General features: G+C 41.1%; 1 protein-coding gene across 7 annotated transcripts in view; it reads left to right on the top strand.

Annotated features, from left to right (window-relative positions):
- ANO1 (anoctamin 1) overlaps positions 1-12,423 on the top strand; it is a 78,932-nt gene that overhangs the window by 32,855 nt on the left and 33,654 nt on the right. For all 7 annotated transcript variants that reach the window (XM_065065541.1, XM_065065544.1, XM_065065545.1 and 4 more), the window contains 6 exons: positions 1,405-1,583; positions 4,359-4,685; positions 6,460-6,558; positions 7,962-8,113; positions 9,461-9,515; positions 12,081-12,132. In XM_065065541.1, the coding sequence (XP_064921613.1) occupies positions 1,405-1,583; positions 4,359-4,685; positions 6,460-6,558; positions 7,962-8,113; positions 9,461-9,515; positions 12,081-12,132 (864 nt within the window). The remainder of the gene's footprint in view (positions 1-1,404; positions 1,584-4,358; positions 4,686-6,459; positions 6,559-7,961; positions 8,114-9,460; positions 9,516-12,080; positions 12,133-12,423) is intronic.

The following is a 12,423-nucleotide window of genomic DNA, read 5'->3' on the forward strand; positions in this document are numbered from 1 at the left end:
CCTTTTGCTGTGCACCTGTGAGAAGAATATCTAGCTCTATGTCTGTACCGACTCAGTAGGTAGTTGAAGGCAGGAATGGGACCCCATCATTTGCCTTCTTGTCTTTGGGCTGCATAAGTATGGATCTCAGCTTCTCCTCCTGCACTCAAGCCCCCTGACCATCTTCATGGCCAAACTTGCTCCAGTTTGGCAATGCCCTCCTTGTGCTGGGCAGCCAAAACTGGTTGCAGCGCTCTAGCTGTGCTCTGGAAAGTGTAAATAGAGGAGAAAATCACTTCCCCAGACCTGCTGTCTTTCCTTTCCTACTAACAGAGTCCAGTAGGCAGCTATCCTTCACCACTCAAGATGATCACTCACTTTGAACATGCCCACCAGGACTCTCAGGTCCTTTTCTGCAGAGCTACCTTCTATTTGGTCCATGCCCAGTTTGTTCTTGTGCTTGAAACTGCTCTGTCCGAGCACAGGACTTTGTGTCTTTCCAGTTTTCCAGCCTGTCAAGACCCCTTGAAGTGGCAGCCTTACCCTCCAGCTTATCAACCGTGCTCCTCAGTTTCACAGCACCTGCCGACTTGTTGGGGAATGAGATTTTTCTCTGTCTCTTCCTTCCACATCATCCCTGAAGTCCAACCAGATCCCAATGGGTAGTTTTCGTGAAGAGGAGTAACCTGCTCTCAGGCTAAGACATAGTTAATTAAAATGTGATATCTGTCCTCACCCCATCATAAGCTTGGTGGCAGTTCTAGGTAGGAGGGAAGTATTTTTGCTAATGGGCTCATTCCATTCAAGTTCTGCTGCTGTCTGCTCCAGAAGCAGTGTTGAACTAGTTGCAGCAACAGGCTGTTGTAATATAGCTGCTATTAGAGCATGTTCCTCTGGATGTTTTTGTTGTTTGTCGTTTTTTGGGAGTTAATTTCATATCCTTTCAAGATTAAACTCTAAAATCCTTGCTTTATTCTTTAAATGAGCAAATTGTGTGCCTGTGTGGATTTAAAAAAAAAAAAAAGCATAATGCTGGAATATTTTACTTCAATGTTAAAATTAATCAAATCTTGGAAAACTTTGCCTTCTATTGCTTGCAGAAATTCACACATGCAAACACTAGTTTGCATTTTATCAGTTATCTGGTTGCTGTTTGTAGTGAAATGTTTACGTTAAATCCTTTAGCCCATCTGTTTACTCAATAAGTGGAAACAGTGCGGGTGTCTGACAGGTTGAGAGAGAGAAAACCTCAGATTTTCAAGACTACTTAAATAAGAAGAGAGCGGGAAAGGGGTGGGAGCTCTGCCCAAGGGCTCCTTGGCAGAAGGTGGCAGGAACAGGACAGGTTGCAGCTGGGGGTGGCTCTGGGAGGAGCAAGCGTTGGTATTCAAAGCGTCTTGGTGAAATTGTTCCTTTTGTTTTCAGACACAGACAGTGAGTTTCATGGGGTGGATTTTCTGCCAGAAGATCTCAACGAGGCTCCAGAGGAGACAGGAATGAGGGTGAACAAGAAATACTCCTGTCTACCTGCTGAGGAGAAGGGGATCCACATTATCAACATCCGAGCTATTGAGGATATAGGATACGACCAGCACGAGAGTACAGTGAGTAGAGGACTTGCCAGATGTATCATAACCCCTGAGCTTATTTCCCATTCCTTCCATTCCCAGGATGCTCTAAAATCCTCTCCCTCTTTTTTTGGAAGTGCTGAGGAGGATTCCCACCAGTCACAGGACATGCAAGTTTAGTGGGGTTTGTTCTTTGATGGGAAGAAGGGAATCAAGGTATCCTTGTTTAACCCGTAGCCTGAAAAGGGCTTGGCTATTCTCAATCTGGCAATAAGGCTGTGGCAACCTTTAAATCTCTTTGCCCGTATAGATGCCCCAAAATGTCTGAAATTTCATGCAAAAGCTATTGTTAACATAGGTAACGTTCAACTAATAGTCTGTAGCACACAATAGATGTTAGATTTCCAGTGTCATTAATTGTGCCTTGCTTAAATTCTTTAAAACTGATTTTAAAGGAAGTTAATAACATGAATACCTAACAGAATTAGGAGTTGGTTATATCATAAACACATAAAAATGAGTTTATTTGTATGAAAGAATTGGGGTGGAGTGGGCTATATAACACGTCTCACTGGGGAAAGATATAAAGCAACACTTGATACATTGTGCTTGTGCTTAATTAGGAGGAATAATTCTGTCAGAGTGTATACATCCCTCCTGCTCTGATAAAACTGAAACGTCTTTTCTGTGTCTCATTTGCAACCGAAGGGACGTGAGTCTTCCATGGTCTAAGTCAGCGCAACTCCCTCTGTATTTCAATGTAGCAGCACTGTAAGAAAGGATGTGGCCTGTGGGTGCTTTCAGCAGTCATACCACATCCTGAAAAGATAACCAAGGCTGGTCTTGCATCAGGAAGGGAATCTGAGAGGAGCAGCAGCCTACAGGAGCAGGCTGTCCCCATGGGCCAAAGCCCAGCTACAGCTGAGCCTTGCTGCTGCTGCTAAAAGGCAACAAGAAATGCTTGCCATAAAGAAAAACAATAATGTTCTGAATTCAGAGGTGCATGCCATTAAACATGAAGTAATCAGAAAGTAACAGTTATTAGTGGTCTTATATGTTGTAGTTATGCTTAAGAACTAAACAGGAATATCTAGATGGGGCACAAACATGAGCAGCCTGTGCCCTGGAGAATGTGTTATTGTCATGGCTGAATAAGACAGATGCAGAGCAGGGAATAAGACAAGGAGTCAGCTCCACGGTGCCAGCAAATGGCTGTATTATTTTATGATATACTTATGTATTTGAAGCAAAAGTTTTAGGTAAAATAGAAAAGAGAGATGGGATCCTGAAGGAAAAAGAGAGACAAAGAGATAGGAAAGGTATGGAGCAAAACCACGAGGCACTGAGGAGGTGGGGACATGCAGCCAAGCCGTGCGCTATTGCTACACGCTCATCTCATTACACGTGTCTAATTACTTCTCCAGTGTGCTTTCCCCTCCCTCCACACCCAGGAAAATGGGGTTTGCTGCTTGGATTTGTTGTCTGAGTAAAAAATCTCTGCAAGGCAAAAAGGGAGGAACAGACTGTCTCTTAAAGGCATTGGTTTATAGCTATGGGAGCTGGGACCTGCCCTCTCCAAAGCGATGTTCAGAGAAGTATGCAAATTTCTGCAACACTGGGTGGATTTCAATGGAATTTGGCTATATTGGCTGTGATATACTGCACAGTAAGCTCAGAGGTTGCTCTTTTCATCTGGGCTTTAAAAATCAGACTGTCTTAGAAACAGGTGTTTGCAAATAACTTGGAAGGTGTACGCATCCAAAATGGGTTTTCACCGACACTATTTGCAACCGATGGCCAATTGATATTATTTGGAGCACGAGTCCTTACGCCTACTTGAAGGCTTAAAATTCATCTGTAAAATTAAAAGCCAGAAAGCGTCCTTGGTCCCTGCAAAGCCACTCCTGTGATATTGTTTGTAAAAACAAATGCAAGTCACTAGCAAATTTTTTTTAATGGTCTGTGCATCTCCAAGAGTAGAATTGTGAATTATGCATGAGAAGTGCTATTGAAAGTAGAAATTAATAGTTGTTATTACTTTCTCTGTTTCTGTGGTTGCCCTGTGGAGTTTGCAGATAAATGCTTGGAAATGGAATTGTGTTTTAAGTCTTACCATTTCTTGCATCTTGCAACACTTACGCAGCGTTAATTCAAGATGGGAATAAAGCCTTTGCCACCATCAGGTTGCAAAGTGATACAGGTTTTATAAGTGGAGGCGGGGGGAAAACAGTGATGAACTCAGTAAGCAATGAACCCACTTCCCTGGCAATGGTCCATGTGCATTTTTGGCCGCGCGTCCCAACCAGCTGGCTCCCTTCAGTCTGTATCTCAGATGATCTCTTTCTCAGATGATACGAACTCGCAAGGATAGATAAGTGAGAAATGTTTGCGCATGGTATTAATCTATTTGTCAGAATTGAAAGGCAGATGTCTTGGGTGGAAAAGGACAGATGATCTTAGTGGTAATTAACCCCCAAAGGAGAAAACCAAATCCACAAAGTAGCCGACTTATGAACTAGTGTGCTGGTAATTAGATTAAATCCCAGTCATTTTATCTATTTATTTCTGACCAGTGAAATCCCAGCTGGCTCTCAGTAAAATTGCAAGTGTTAACTTGCAAAATTGTTCTGAGTAAACAGTATGGGGGGGTTTGTCCTGTATGTTTGCTGTTTGAAGATAGGTCATTGTGTGCTCCAGGCAAGAAAGAGTCCTTGACACAAGGATATGGTCTATCTCTTGTCCATGTTGGCACGTGTACTCATTCTTCTTCTCCTCTCTCCTTCTCTCCATGCCCCAATTCCCTGCTTGCAGTTATTAAATTCCCTATCCAAAAATCCAGATGCTGACTGCAAATATGGACTCTACTTCAGAGATGGCAAGAGGAAAGTCGACTACATCCTGGTTTATCATTACAAGAGGTCCTCGGCGGGGAGGACACTGGCCAGGAGAGTTCATCACAATGATTCAAGCACCCGGAACACCAAGCAGGACCAGCCGCTTCCTGGGAAGGGAGTGCAACTGGAAATGGGGGAAGGCGAACCTCACGTGGATTGCCATGAAGACGACAAGAGGTTTCGCAGGGAGGAGTACGAAGGGAACCTCGTGGAGGCTGGTCTGGAACTGGAACACGATGAGGATGTAAGGAGCCATTTCAAACAGTTAAAGAGGAGGATAACTGGTGGTTGAATCCTGGGAGATGCTAAGCCAGTCCTGTGAACCTGGCTCTGATCGAGGTTACACAAGCTCAGTTCTTTCAGAATTTGATTTCAGTTCTGGCAGTGTCATCCTTACCCACCGTTTTCATTTGCCTCACAGGGATGACCTGCGGTGTTATTAATGCCCCAACGAGCTGAAGTTTCTTACTTTCCTTGGCCAGGACTCGTGGCACATCCACAGTCGCAACACAGCTTGTTGATGTGTTGTGTATCTAGAAGTGAGGCTTAAATTGCTCTCAACACTAATCCCAGTTTGGTGGGTTTGCAGTATGCTATAGTTTGGATCCATTGGTAATTCCAGTTCTGATGAGAAATACCTGATACAGACAGTGACATTTCACACCTCAGGATAGACTTCAGGAGAATTAAATTTGTTCAGGGGGTTCTGGTACATGCTCTAGCTTGAACACGTGGGTCTGTATTACAGTCAGCTCTTTCCATTCTTAGATGTGAACAGTACAGCTTGTAACGCCTTCCACCTGTACCCTGAAAACAGTATATTCTATTAAAAGATCATTAGACTATATAAAAAATGATGTGTGTGAAGTACTGCCAGTGTGTGATTAGTAGAAATAGCCACAGCCATATTAATTTCAAAGAAAGCTATTACAATTAACTGATCCAACCAATATGCCTGCAATTCCTGTGAGAGAAAAACATTTATGCTGACTTTATTTACAGGATCTAAAAGTTGAGATTAAACATCTAGACTTGTGATCAGAGTGTCTTTAAAAAAATTAAAATCTGCCATCCGTCATTCACAAATTACAGGCATATATATAATAGTGTGTGTGTATACATATATATATATATATATGTATATATATATAAAGAATATATTTTGCATGGTATAATGCAAAAAACCCTTTCAGTTCTCTGTCACCCAGGTGAAAATAGGAATTGCTTTCTATGCAACTTGCAAGTTGTTGTAGTAAATGGGAAGCCTCCCCGTGCCAAGGCATAGATATTGAAATCCTTTGCAGAATGCAGGTCCCCACCTGTGACATGTAACACGATTTCAGAGGATGCAGAAGAGCTCAGGACACCATAAAAGAGAGAGAACCCCGTCCTTTTGGTACAAGATACCAAACCAAATCAGTGGTGTATAGAGATGAAAGCAAGATGCATGGATTTATTAATATGTCATCTTCTATATCCAGCACATCAGCGTAGGGGGAAAAACCTGCCATTTGTTGTTGTGTTTTCCTTATTAAAATGCATAATGTCTTAATGCAAATATTCACCTGTGTATCTGAGGCTGCTTCTTTCTTACTGCAGTTCTGGTCCTTAGTGATCCCGAGCAGCTCTTAAGAGGCAGCCAGGACTCCCTCAGCTTCATTAATTACAACACACTGAGGAAATCACACCATTTGGCTGGATGCCTGTGATTCAAATTTAACTGGCTTAGTCTGTATTTGTGTCCACAGTCATCAGCTTTTATTTCCCAAACAATTTTTATCTGTTTAACCTTGCGGTAATTGTTCTGGAAGACAATAGTAGTTTTGAGTCACGTTTTATAGCAGCTCAGCACAGAGAGGTGTTCAGTGATTGTCCTGTTGTTAGAAACTGGCTGTCTCAAACAAATGGGATTTATCGTGTTGGCGTTAATAGATTGTTCCTTAAATATGTACGAAACACAAGAGGAAAAATACCTAATTCGCCCTCATCAGTAACCTTTTCTCTTGCTTTTTTGAAAGACTAAAATCCATGGGGTTGGATTTGTAAAAATACATGCACCGTGGAATGTATTGTGCCGAGAGGCAGAATTTCTTAAGCTCAAGATGCCCACAAAAAAGGTGAGTCCTGATTTTCTTTTTTATTCCCTCTGGAAGGCATATTTTAAACATACGCTTATCTCTGAGTGCCTTGCAAATGTAGGCTTTTCTTCCCACAAGCATTTTAATAACGGTTGACTAATCTGTACACAAAATGAGTCACAAACTCGCTTGGGACAGCAGAAAGAATAACTGGAAGGAGGAATGGAGATGGGGAATTCCCATCCGCCACTTCTATCTGTTCACCGTGTGAATGATTTCATATATTGCCTCATCCTCTCAGTGTGTTTTAAAAGAGATGTTTCAACTGATGAGGAAACTGATGTGTGTTTTGGAGGGTTTTCTCACCCAAAAAGCTAGACTGCCAAAAATGAGTGTTAGAGTAACAGTTTGTAGCCTCCCTGCGTTTAGTGACTATTCATATACAGCGTTAGTCATGTTTGCAGGAGTTGGGACTACTCTAGCACAAAATAAATGACCTTTCAGAATATTGGAAATATCATTAAAGAAAAGACAGTATATTTTCATCATGAGCTTAATTCTAAATCATCCATGATAGATAGCTACCTGTTCAGTGAGCACAGTTTAGAGATGGATTAATATTTAAACATGGACTAAGTGCACGTCCCTGACTGCAGAGGAAAGTCTATAATGGAGCAAGAGCCAGTCTGAAAGCCCAGCATCATTTATTACAACATTAAAACCACACTTTTGGTTTGGATTTCGTATTAATCCCCATTATTGCCTCACTTACCAACTATTTTAATCAGACGCAGAATTAGACCCCCAAAGCCTTATTTCCATCCGAGCATCTACCTGCAGTGGTAGCCCTGCCCTGTATCTGTGTGTAGTTTTTGTGGCTCAGAGAGGGAAGCCTATAACCTGCTTTTGTGACCTGCTAACACAATTCCTGCATTTAGTGCTACAGAACTGCAATAAATGATTCAAGATATTTTGGCTTCTTTATACAGAACAGGGAAAAACCCTGAAACCTGCACAATATTCCCGGGAAAGCCTCCTGAGAGAGGAGAGCGCGTGTGTTGTTTTTGCACAGGGGCTCCGTAACTCCTTTGTTTCTTTGTCCCATTGCACCAAGAAAATAGTAAGTGCCAGAGGAGTGGGTGTCTCAGGAGCCAGAGTTGAGTTTATCTCCACTGAACCCCCCAGCCTAATTATTTGGAATCAAATACAGATCATATTTTGGCTCAGAGGAAATGCAATAGGCTTCCTCTGCTTGCCTTGGTTTGATTTTTCCCATTCATCCATGTGTTTCTGACTATTTCCAAGGTAAGCTATACTCCTCAATAGTTTATTCCAATGTATTTATTTAATTGATGATTTACTCCTTACAGTTCACTCTCTCTTATGGATAACCAAAAAGCAATAAGCTTTTACTGTTTTTATTTTTCTCTTTGCCCACGCAGATGTATCAGATCAATCAGACCCATGGCCTTCTGAAAAAGATTAATACAGTAATTCAAAAAATAACAGAGCCCATCCAGCCAAAAGTAGCAGAACACAAACCTCAGACGATGAAGCGCCTCTCCTACCCCTTCTCCAGAGAAAAACAGCACCTGTAAGTGAAAAATTTCTGTAAGTGTTCATGTCAACAGGTTCCAGCCTTCCTGAGAGCAGCTAAGGCACCAAGAGGTGAAAGGGAAAATGAATGCAAACACCTTGTTAGGGATTCCTGTAAAGAATATTTCAATTTTGCAGTAAATCTAGTTTTTTTAATTAATTTTTTTGGCTCTCTTGAGGAATGAGGGTTAGTAGAACCCCTCTGTGAAATCGATGTGTATTTTAGCAGCTGTTGTGGCACATCATACACATCTATATAATTATACACATAAACTATTAGACCGCCAAACAAAATTTATGATGTGGTTTACAATAGTCTCTTTTTTTTCCATGTAAAATAAAATGCTCAGTCAAATTTGTAGCCAACGATACGAGTTGATCGATTTCGGAATTATTTGATTCATCTGGTTTGGGCAGCTCACACATGTTCTGTCAACCAGGCCTTAACTTTGGCAATGCTGTGAAGTCGGTGGCAGCTTTGCCATTGATTTTGTATCTGTAAGAATAGCTTTAAATGTGGGTGTAGGGAAAAAAAGCCCATAAGGTGAGGCCCGGCCAAAGTTTTGCCTGCCCTGGATTGCTTTGCTGCTGCTCCTCCTTGGCCAGCATCCCAGAGGAGCAGCTTTGAAGGCTGTTTATGTACGTGCCAGCTGGAACCAATAACAGTCCTAGGGCAGGATTTCTTCACTGTACGTACAGATTTCTTTCAGTTTTTTAATGAAGGGGTGCAGAACACTGATAGAGTTGTGTATTAGATTCGCAAACATGTTGACTGGGCCAGTTGATGGATGTAACATTTGACATGTTCTTGCCTGAAACGTCTTTCTGTGTTTATTGCATGGAGGATGTTCCTACAGCAAAGGAGGCTGGTGGCTCAGAAAAAGCCCAAAAGATGCTCCTTAGCTTAGGTTTGGAAGTGCCTTACACTCTTTGCAGTGATGGCTTTTTTTGGTGAGACCACCTATGTCTTTGCTGTATAAGGGGGGCAAGAGTGACCTTACAGCGCTTAAGGTACAGACAAAACTATAAAGATTATTAGGAGAAATTCAAGGCCAGTGGTGATCAGGAATTCAACTTAAACCAGCACCAACAGTCTTTTTTTTTTGTGCAGAAAAAAAACCCTACAAATATATAAACCCAGTGAAACATATAAGCAGCTTCTTTAAAATATGAGAGTTGGGATGGACTTTCTTTGTAATGAGGTTTCTACAAGCTATTCTTTAATGTTAGCTATGAGAGAGCCCCTGGAGGAATGAAAATATCGAAGGGGTCAACAAGAGCAGGAAATTACTGGTGCCTTTTTTTTTTTTCTAACCTAATGGGCTTCCTTCTAATCTTTTAACAGATTTGATTTGTCTGACAGAGATTCCTTCTTTGACAGCAAAACGAGAAGCACTATAGTAAGTACTGTAAATAAATAATGTATGGTGGATAGTGCCTTAGTCATGGTGTTAATAGCCCTTTTACCAGCTTCAGTACAAAGCCTGTTGCAAGTTTGACTTAATCAAATTCCAGGCATGGCCCCTGACATCAGTTATTGAAGTTATAAATAAAGCATTTCCACCTTTAGCTCACAGTGTTTGATGCTAACACGTTGTTCCCTTTTTGAAAATAATTTGGATCTTCTTTCCAGTTCACAGTTAATCTGGGACACAGTTTATTAGTGGACATATCACCAGAAAGGAATAGATATACATTCTACCACTGGTTCTGCCACCAGCTGCCTCCACCCCTGTGCCTCATTTATGTTTTCATAACTATAACATTGTTATAACAATTTTTATAAAATGCTGTGGAATCTCCCAAAACAAATTTCAATGAAAGAGCCAAGTATTTACAGGGAATAACTATAGGGGCTTGGGGGGCAATTCTCTAGAATGGCATTAAAAGCGTTGAGGTTTATGGGGTTTATTTAACATTATTTATGATCTGTATTTAACATTAAAGTTTGCTTGAAGCAGATGCAACAAGGACAGAAAATTGCATCTTGCTCTGGTATTTTGCGTCTATTCACCTGTTACGTTAGTGAGTGTGATGTACGTGTACGCAACACTGGGACGGCTGAGCTGTTCCTGCCTCCGTGCTAGAGGGACTTTTCCTCTCATAATTAAACTTCTGCAGTTCCTTTACAGAAATAAAGCCTAATACTAGGAATATGATATCACAAAATATATTTGAATACTTCTTTGTGACTCACAGAAAATAAAACAGAGTGAGGGAGAAGTTGTAGCCTCGTTTGTAGCCACTGAGGGGGAATTGAGAGGAGAAGCTCACTTGGTATCCCAGGCAGTTGGAAGGGATTGTGCCAAGCAGCACTTGCTACAACATTTTTCAAAGTATAATGTGGACTGGCCCCACTCCTCTGCTGCTAATCGGTGCGTTGGAATGTGACTGTGAGCAGGCTTTTATCTTATATTTAACATTTGGATGCTAAGTGGCTTCGAAAAGAGCTTGTATCTCAATTATAGCTCGCTTTTATTGCTACGACGATAAGAGGTGTAAGATATTTAACTTCCCTTTCCTGCTTGGAAATTCCAGTCTGGGGACTCCCTGATGTAGCTCCCCTGTAGTGTGACGTGCACTGATTTGGTGTGAGCACAGGTTTATCAGGTTTGAGTGAGTTTGACCAGGGAAGGCAGATGCAGCAGCACAGAAGTGGAAAAGAAAAAGACCAACATTGAATTGGTTTATTTGCGATAAAACATTTCATTTGAGATTGGAAAAAAAATAACAGATTTTGTTTGTAGATTTTCTCTTATGTGTCTAAAAAAGCCCAACTTGTAAGTACAGGAAACCTAAGGGAGCAAATTGGCTTAAAATTCATGACAACAAGCTGTCTGAGGAATGTAGCAAGACTAAAATGACACCGTAGGACAAGAGGGTGAGCAAGATGAACTGAAAATGGACTGAAACTAAAGGAACTCATAGCAGAGGCTGGAAGGAATGGGAGAGTTGCGTGGTTATTTCTTTTTAAACCACTCAAGCAACACTGGGCATACAACAGTAATGCTGGAAGCATGTTGCTTTGTTTGAAATCCCTATAAATCACTCTGTAATAAAAGACATAGAATGTTTCCCAGCATCATTTTATCCTGCACGCATTTCTCTTTGTATTCTTGTTTCTTAAAGTTCTCTCCTGCCTTTCTCCTATGCCTTTTTAAACCACAGCACAAATATTGACCCTTCTACCTAGTGCAAAGTGAACAGGAATCTGGTCACTCCCTCTGAGTCTGTGACGAATAGAAACTAAGCCAAAGACCTTTGAAAAAAAATATGTTACATAACTGAAAGTCACTATATGACAGCCCTTGAAGTCCCTGGACTTACAAGATGACAGGCAGATGGGTTTTTGCTTGAGATTTTGCTTTGCTGTCCAAGAACATCGCTGCACCAGAGAGGCGCAGGGCAAGAGCTTGACCACTTGGGCTGATATGTGCAAAGGTTATTTGACACTAAATGCAATACACCGTAAAAATAAATACATCTGTTCTGCCACCAAGGTCAGGCAAGCTGAGAAATTTTAAGGTCAGCTTGTGTTAGTCCACTTTTTTTATAAATGGCTGTGTGCACATTATGTAGCTCCGCTGAAGTCCTTGGGTTGAAGCCAACTTGATCTGGCAGAGGCGAGGGAAGAGCTGGTCCAGGTACAAGAGGGTTTTCTGATCTCCAATCAGTGTCTAAGAGGAGCGAAAATGGCATTTCTGCTATGTGAATGGTTAAATGTAACTCTTCTTCCCCTGGTTATCTTGGTAGCTGGCTATTTGGTTAAGCATTTCTCTCTTGTATAGATAACTCAGGATGGAAGCCTTCAAGACCTGCTCTCCTAAATACCATGACTTCTATTAAAGAATGATGACTTCATCAGCATCTTGGTTTTGCCAATATTTGAGCTGTACACAAAAAAAAGATTGTGCTTTTCAGTGGCAGTATCTGAAATAACTCTTTCTTTTATTTTCCTTCTATAGGTTTATGAAATATTGAAAAGAACGACATGTACCAAAGCAAAATATAGCATGGGTAAGGAACTTTATTCAGCTTTAAGATCAATGTAGCTTTCAGGTATTGAAAATAATTGCAAGTTTTAAGTGGCTGCAGAGTTTAGGTTTTTCCCCTGTTCTCTAAATTGATGTATGTGGATATAATTGTTTTATTTGGAAATTTAATTTAATTAATGTAGCTGTTTGGAGTTTTTTTTCATATGTGAATTTATAGATTTGACTCAATTAAATGGAAAGTGAGCGTATACCCCCTGCAGATGTTTGCTAGGTTCTTTGAAGGCCTGGATGGTGATATAAACCAGTGGATAAC

This window comes from Columba livia, chromosome 5, assembly GCF_036013475.1.
Source record: "Columba livia isolate bColLiv1 breed racing homer chromosome 5, bColLiv1.pat.W.v2, whole genome shotgun sequence".
NCBI lineage: Eukaryota > Metazoa > Chordata > Aves > Columbiformes > Columbidae > Columba > Columba livia.